General features: G+C 35.6%; 1 protein-coding gene across 1 annotated transcript; it reads right to left on the bottom strand.

Annotated features, from left to right (window-relative positions):
* Positions 1 to 1,168: 1,168 nt before the first annotated feature.
* RB195_020667 (uncharacterized protein) lies at positions 1,169 to 3,540 on the bottom strand (the record flags this gene model as incomplete). Its single annotated transcript, XM_064189060.1, has 2 exons — positions 1,169 to 1,288; positions 3,406 to 3,540. The coding sequence occupies 2 exons, from the start codon at positions 3,538 to 3,540 to the stop codon at positions 1,169 to 1,171; spliced, it is 255 nt and encodes an 84-aa protein (XP_064044941.1).
* Between the last annotated feature and the right edge of the window lie 5,393 nt (positions 3,541 to 8,933).

The raw sequence follows: 8,933 nt of genomic DNA, 5'->3' as shown, positions 1-8,933 counted from the left end.
TGGGATAGGGGAAGGTTCATGAAAGACAGGCGGCCCAAGGCCAGAGATAAGAAGCACCTCGGTAGCGCATAAATAGATAGTAAAGAGCGGGAACACTGAACATCAGGAAGCAGTAACCTCTATTCTCCATGAGCTGAACCCCGATTCGCAGCACAATTCAAAAACATCTGGACTTGCATGAAAAATTCAGAACGTTGCCAACATAATCGCATACATTAAAAATAGAGTTAATAAGTGATTTCATCTATCTATATACCAATTCTGCTACATTTTTACTGGTAGCAAAAATATTCACTACGAGTTCTTCGAAACTAAGAACAATCATATGTAGCAGAACATTTTCAAAACTTGTGGAAATATTTAATTTCAATTTCAACGGCGATTTATGGCACGCAGAAAATGGAAAGAAGAACTTTCCTTTTTCTTTTCTTCTAAGTTCCAACCTGCAGTACACGCGATATTAAAGGATAAAGGATAAAGTGTCTGGCGTTAATCAATCCGCTTAGGATACGCAACTACGTCCACTTCAATTTAGAATCGTTTGAAGTTCACGAACGTGCAACTGACCTGTACAATGACTTGCTGGGGCTATCCGATGTGTCAAGTCAGTGTTTTTATCCTCCCAGAGTCTGGAAGCAATAATCCCTAACGATATTCCTAATATTTCCAAACTCAGGTTACCCAATCCAAATCCAGAAAGAATATTCAGCAAATTTATTGAATTTATACGAAGAATCCAACAACAATTAGGTCGTATCCTTCATGGGCTTACTCACAAAGAAAAAAAAGAATTTATTCCGGAAAAAAATCACTTTTGAAAGATCACTAAATACTTGAGGTGTACATAAACATAACAAAACATACGAACACCTTCGATTGTGTTCAATCAATAAATCGATCAACCCGCTAGTGCATAGGGACGTCGCAGTGGTCGGAAGCTCGGCAAGGCAGAACCTCTACTAATCGATAATCCCTGTATTTCTGCCTTAGGTCACATTCCGCCTCCTTTTTTTTAAATAAAAAATTGCAGTAAGTAAAGGTCGCATTAAAGAAAAGAAATGACTGCAATAGCGATAGATAGAAATAGCATCTTTGAATACCATATGTTTAGGAATGTTTCATACATCAATCAATAATAAGCAATAAAATGATGAGGAGCCTTTTCGGCTTATTTCTCCGTAGCATGATGTGTCTTTAAATGATCACCGTGTTTGTTCACGAGTCCAGCACGTAGTAATTCGACTTCGTCCTTGATTTTACACGGCACTGCTGGTGGTGGAACAGTGATCTGAATAATTAATTTTGCGTGAAAAAAGAGAGAAAACTCGTCCACTAGGAACTGATTTAATAGTTATGTCCATACAAAGAAAATTGTTATAATCAACCTAATTTTTGATAATCTACAGGCTGCTTTTAACAATAACGAGAAGCCATAGCTTCGCTTTTATGGATTACGGTAGCCTAATGAATTAAAAAGACGAGTTTTCCATTGATCTCTGAGCTAAAGTTGGCGCACACTACCTATTTAACATTACTTAAAATCTGTTAAAAACATCATGTAGCTAAGATCATAAAAATCTTGACAATGGTCACAGGTTTATGAGAAAATCTTCATTGAATTACAGCCTCAATTACCAGCGCAATTATTTCCTTGTAATTGTTAAAATAGTTATTATTATTATTATTATTATTATTATTATTATTATTATTATTATTATTTTATTACTATTGTAACCATTAAATTTAATACCCAGCGCCAGTTGTCGCATATTTGCGTCAATTTCGCCGCATCTACAGTTTTTCGCAAGTTTTTTGTCCCCCGACCGGTGCGTTGCATGGCGCATTACGTGGCGACCCAAGTGATCGATGGCCGGTAACGATATGTGCATGACTAAGCACTAGTTGGATCGCTTTACAACCGTTAAAATAGTCATTATTTTCACTGGAACCAGAAATTTCACAGGAAAAATTTTCAAAGCGAGTATGTTGACATCTTTTATAACTAAGATCATTAAAATCTTGATCTCTTGTGAATGAAAGGAAACCCGGATTCGCCAACTTTTTCCTGGGTCGTAGGCGAATTTTCGGAGGACAAAAGCCAGTCAATGATAATAGTAGTAGTCAAATTATAGTCAGAAAGGGCAAATATTTAATGTAAATAAGTATGTAATATAATATAATTAGTGTATGATAAATGTAATAAAAATAATTTAATAACTTAAGGTTTTTCACGACACATTGTAGAGAAGTGTCTTTGCAACACACTACAAGAAGGATTCGACAACCTTCCCTCCCTTCATCCAGAAAAAGAACATAGGAGCAGATATAAGTAGCTTAATTAAGCTTTAAGGCTAATTATCTATAATTATCAATTGTGCTCCTAATTAGTGTTTCGAGAAAGCAAACTGCATTAATAAGTTCAATGGAAATCAGCGTTTATTTTTTTGCTGATTTCTAACCCCCTCCCCCTCCAAAAAAAAAGATATTTTAGCTGAAAAAAGGAGATGTGGTTGCAAATTGTTAGGAAAACGGTGATTGACATGGTTGATTGCACTGTGGACTGAAATAGTCCCAAAAAGAAATAAATTAGCGGCATGCTAGTTCCAATATGTAAAAATAAGTTGAGGGAATGAAGAGAGCAAACTTAGTAAAAGATTTGAAAAATTGTATCAGTAGCTAAAGAAGGGAAAAGATGACCATTTTAAGGAAATCAGGGTAAAATAAGTCTGAGGCACAATTTTCTACCAAAAAAAAAACATGAATTCAGCGAGTTCTGTTGTATGTGAGCGATGCACATGTGGTATAAATTTTTTTTTTTAAATATAAAAACTCATGAATTCAAATTGAGTTGAAAAATACTGATCGAGAAATGGAAGAAAAATGTCCCTATTCACAAAAAAAAAGACGGGACAACATGAAAATTAAAGTGCAAGTAAATCATGTCTCTCCAAAAATATCCCAGAAAAGTTTCCTGGGCAATAAGCACAAAAATTTCATTTACTAAATGATTAATTCCATTTTTTTTCTAAAACCACAAAAAATGCCATCAAGATTATTTCAGGGCACGTTTTTTCAAATATTCTCAAGAAACCTTCCTGGGCAATAAGGACGACAATTTTATTTGCTGAATAATTTTATTTTCTTGAAAAAATACTATCAAGGCTATGTTAGATACAAACCTCCGTTTAGTTTCCACAACGTCGTAGTTTTAATTTCGCTCCTGGTGGGATGTTTTTAACTTCACAATAAAAAAAAAATTCAAAAATGAAGCTTTTTCAAGAGAAATTGTAATACAATCCATTTCTAGGTCTTATCTACATATTAGCGGAGTAGGAAAAGTTGTACAGAAAATTTCCTCAGGCTCTACCTAGAGCATTAATACGCCATGCAACTATTAAAAAATACCTCAGATGGTGGCGGTGCTGGAGATACGGGTCGTGGTTTTGATTCCGCTTCTGGTTTAACGTCTTCGCCAAATTTGACGTGATTCTTATGATGAGCATGCGCTGGTGTCATAATACTCTTCGGCGATGTTGCCATCGTTTCTGAACGATCACGGAATTATTGATTGATTCTTCAGGATGCAAACAACAACTATGCGTAGTAATTAGCGCAGAGTTACAAGAGAAATAATGTAGTCAATATGGGAAGAGGCATTTAATGACATGAGAAAAAACGGGAAGAACGAAGAACTACGAAAATTTCTGGAAAACAAAGTCTCCTTCAGCATCTCGAGGACCAACGAAGGAAATATTCTTTTAAAAAAAAGCCTCTCGCAAGGGACAAATATGCTGTGTGAATTTCAGCAGGCCACGAAAAGACTCATAAAGATTTTTTAAGCTCCTAAAACGTTAAGGTCTCAAGAAAAAAAAACATTCATAACCGAGAAAACGTATACGAGACGATGAGACCGAAAAACATGGAATTGTTCACATTTACATCCTCAAACAGAGAGAAATTCTGGATCTATGACGTGATTTTTCGCTTATTCACAGCTCCGGAATGACATGTCTTTAAACGGCGTTTGAGTTCTGCTTAATTCATTTTCTAGGCGTCACATTCTCAAAAAATAAACCTCTTTAAAAATTTTACATCGTTAGAAACTTATTTCAAATATTCCCAGAGAATTAGATCAAAATGGCCATAATCACTACAGTACAAGGGTCGAAATTGGTGCACTCCATTATGAGTCTCTTAATATTCCATGATCTCTAGCCTTTTACTACCGGTATAAATATGCTTCGTTAGTACGCCTAGTGCTCCATGATTCTCTCCATTCCAGGGACCAGCTTTTGGAAGAAAAATTAGGTCAGTTTACGTTATTTCGGGGAAAAAAACAAAGGGTTTCCTTAACCTAGGAAATGTTGCATATATTTTCTAATACGTTCGGTAAGCACTGCTAGCCTCAATTTATGAGAGGGACTTATGAACTGAACTTATGGACTTATGAGGTGAGAATTTATGAGATCATTTGAAAAAATTCAAAAATCTTCCAAATCACTGATTTTCTTCGAAAAATTGCATAGATCATAGGGAAAAATCAGAACCCATATCTAATGAAATTTTTCCATTTGAATAATTGCGATTAGGCGGAAAAATGTGCTTTGATTGGGTAGACTGCTATCCAATGAAAAAAAAATTGTTCGCGGTAAAACGCATCACGCAGCGGAAATACGTTTCCACTCCACATAGCATTGGAAATGTTTCTGCAACAAACTAGGTCCCGCCGCAGCGAAGCGTCGCTGCACCGAGTTTGCGTCAGCAGACCGACCAAAAAATTTTGGACAACACGATTGGGAAAAGAAATCACCGATGCCTTCGTTTCCATCGTATTTATCCTCCCAAGGCCAGGTTATATTGGACACTGGCTCAGGAGAAATTCAATTCGCATGGGTAGAATTTTAGGAAAGTCCTAGATAATGACGAGTGATGGCAACGAAGCACCGGAGGAGGAGGTTTAATTTCCGGATTAGCCTCTTTAGCGCTCGAAATAGGTGTGAGATGTGTCTCTGGCATTAAACCAATAAATGTGTGGGGACGCTCAGGAGGAATCCAAGCAAATTGGATGCAGTTGATATGTCTGTGCCAATGAATGAAGAATAATGGAAGAAAGTATATTTAGAGAAAAAAAGCATGGCGTTGATCGATCAATGTAGAAAAAACAACGGAAAAAGGGAAACGAAGACAATTTTCTAGTTAAAATCCCACTTATCACAACGCTGGATCTTAGATTATCGATTTTCGATCGATTCGGCTATAGAATATGGGAAACAGGTTTGTAGTAATAGCAAAAAAATTAAGCGAATGCGATGCAGTTGAGGAGGTGAGCACCGCAACGATTGGGGTGACCTCTTAAGCGAGTGATACATCCCGAGATACGATGCCGGACAGCGCGTCCTTGTGGCATATTTTATGTGACCTCGAATCGAATATGCGAGGGAGGATTTAGAGCGCTAATGTGAAAATTTGTGCATCGACTGAGGAACAAACAGAACGTTTCTGACGGAGATCTAATGTTGTTTAACGCCACCACGAAACAGAAACACAAAAAACTACAAAACAAAAACAAAAAAAAAAAAACAAAGAACTTCACAAACCACAATAAATAAGGTTCTGTTTAATAATAATTTACTATTCGCTCTTCGGATCTTCCAACTATTCATATCGAAGCGATCTCGTTGAAGATCAAAAGGAAAAAAAAAATCAGAAAAAAAAAACACAAACGAAGAAATAAAAATGTTAAAACACACAAAAAATTTGATTTATGCTGATCTCATAATGAAATACACAGTTCCTGTCTCAGATTGGTTGTCGATGCTCTTCGCGCACCTTGAATGTGTAAAATAAATAAACAAATAAGTGAATGGAAGAGAGAAAATATTATTATAATATTTTTTATCATTATATGTTATATTACTATATATTATATCATTATATGTACATTATTAATGACTACAGGACCGTAATAAACACTCGTAATGACTTATACTCTATATTTCTTGCTTTTTTACGCATAATTTTCTGTCATGAGGAAAAATTTTCATCATATTCTATTCCATGAAGAGGACATCTTGCTGGCTGATGAGAATGGATGCCGCTAATGGCATATCTTCGAACGAAAAAGACGCGAAACCGTGCCTTTTTCGTCTTCTATCGAAGAATTAACGATTCTGCAGTATCTACATAGTCTGCCTACACTTTTACAACTCCTCAGGTCTTAATTCCATAAGATCCTGAGTTTTGGCCGCGTTTGAGTCACTAAATCATATTGGCTGGAATCGTACACGGCGCTGGTCTTATTTTCTTCTATTTCTATGTAATTTCTCTATTTGCCTGTATTCATCAGTGCCACATCCTTTTGGCATGCCACTGAGCGTAATAAACCGTAATAAATAAACAAACAATCAAGTAAATAAATAAATAAGTAAATAAATAAACCATGGTCATCCCGCCTGAAATTCCGATTTTTTTTCCGTGAGATCCATTGAAATACTATCTCAAAATGAAACCCTAATAATCAAGAAAATTACTTTCCGGAACAGTTTCGGACTTTTTCAGACGTAACGCTTACTAGAACAACCATATGAAACACATACAGATACATATAGCTACCCCGAACGATCCGAATCCCATTATCCTCGATTTTACCAAGATGGCTGGAAGAGAGAAATATTACATGAGTAAGAAAATAAAATAAGATGATAAACAAATAAATAAATGTATATGTCGAAATAAATATATGTGAAATAATACAAAACATAGAGGTATAAATAATAAATGTGAAATAATACAAATAATACAAAATATAGAAGTACGATGAAGAAGAATATGGAAAGCGAGCGAGATGCGAATAATGCTCTAGACATGGCAGCCTTGTCTGAAACAATAGCCATAAGCCTCTTATCGCTCACAGCGGATAAAAAATCGGAAGCAAATTATCAGAAAAACTACAACAAAGACTGTTACATTACTATGTTATGTAATTGCGGACAACGGAGCAAATAATGCAATGGTGCACAAAAAAAAGTCAAATGAGCATAGAGAATCTAGCTAATTTTTTTTTTTGCTTCACAAAATATTAAAGGCTTTAAAAGTTCTCAATTCCGTCATACCTTGCGCATGTCCTTTCTTTCAACTGTTCAGTGAAGCACTCAAAAGCCACTCAAATGACTTGGATGGTTGTTAAATAAATGGAAAATAGTGGAAATAACTCGTAAAATTGAACTTTTTACCTTCTAAACCTCATTTTTCTGAGAATTTTCTGTTTTCTACTCATATGTTCTGCAGTAATGATAACACAGCAACCACATTCTTACAAAAGGCTGGAGAACAGTAGAAAAAAAAAGGAAAAGTTGGGAAAAAAAGAATAAAAATGAACTCTAGAACATGGTAGAACGTAATATTTGCTGTTGCTGGAAACGTTCGACGACGAATCGTTCGACACGATCCGCGAACACTGGCGTTTTTCATCCGCATGTCCCTACTATTATATAGGAATGATTGACGACTAGTGTTTTCTTGCATGAACTGCATACTTTGAGAACCTCTCCACCACACTCTTCGGGAAACGAATACAATTCCATGAAGAAGAAAAAAAGGTAGAGGAGAAAATCTGCTCCATTGTCCCTCTCCGAAATCGAGTTCGAGGGGGAGCCGTCGGAAGTTGAGATGAGAGCGAGAGGTCAACAAAAGATCGTAGGAGACGGTACGCGGCTCGGCAAGTATATACAGTGAAGTCAAGGAAATGCTTCTTTTTAATGATGTCCGCAAGAGGGAGGAGGGACCCCGAATGGGACCTCCAATGCGGTGATTTTTGATCGATAAAAAGCAGTTCGGACGGAAATCATTGCAAACATTGTGCGGATGCATCACACATCATACATCTTCGACCACATCGTACTTTCTTATCTCTCTTGCATTCCTGGAGGAAATTTTTAAAAAATTTCAGAATACAAAATACTCGGAATGACTGGGAAAATAATAAATCCTTGGCAAATACATGTATTCAGAGACAAATCTAAAATCCTAAATTAATTGACAATTAATCAAAACAATTGAAAATCAATCAAATCAATTGAATCAATCAATTAACGTGGATATCATCTTCCGTTTTTTTCACTATACATTTATTATATTTGTTTTGTATTTGTCCTCATCACACAGTTTTTTTTTCGTATGCCTACGCAATAAATAAACAAATAAATAAATGTCCTGTTCTGTCTTAATACTTGTTACGAGTATTCCGTTAAATTTTAGATTTATATGAAATTCCGCTAAATTTTAGATTCATATGAAGTAAAATGGAATCCTACACAAACATTTCTATTCCGTTGCGACGTCGTAGGTAACGGTGTATTTCTTGCTGCTTGCCTTATTGGCAATAAAAGCATACAATAAGATTTTTTGTAATATTTGTACAAGCGCCAAGCCAACAAAAATTGGAAACGAAAAAAAAACCAGTTAAATTAAATTGAAAACGAAAAAAAAAATCAATTTCACACTTTCAACCTGTAAAAGGAGAGCGAAGACCGATAATAAAATTTTAGCCAAGTAATCATCGCAGCTCAAATTTTTCGCTAGCAAAAAAAAAAACTCTCGAGGGTTCATCATTCATTAGCATCCGACATGATTTCAAAAAAAATGATGTCACGAATTTCGTGAATTTTTTACGGAAAGTTCATCATTCTGGGGAAAGGAAAAAACTTGATTGTCATTTTTTTTCGCTCGGAATAACCTAAATGGAATATCTGTTTCATTTTTTATCTATTGTTACATCTACTCATGCAGTTCCAACACAGGAAATTTTAAAAAATCGAGAAGAACCCGAAAAATTGAAGACGAGAGACGATTCAGACTGTTCCAACGATGAAATTTCGAAAAAAAAAATCAAAAAAACACGAAAAATTGAAGACGAGAGTTTGGTACTACTGTAG

Source organism: Necator americanus, chromosome II, assembly GCF_031761385.1.
Source record: "Necator americanus strain Aroian chromosome II, whole genome shotgun sequence".
Lineage (NCBI taxonomy): Eukaryota > Metazoa > Nematoda > Chromadorea > Rhabditida > Ancylostomatidae > Necator > Necator americanus.
Note: the sequence above shows the minus strand (reverse complement) of the source record. Positions and strands in the feature narration are given on the sequence as shown.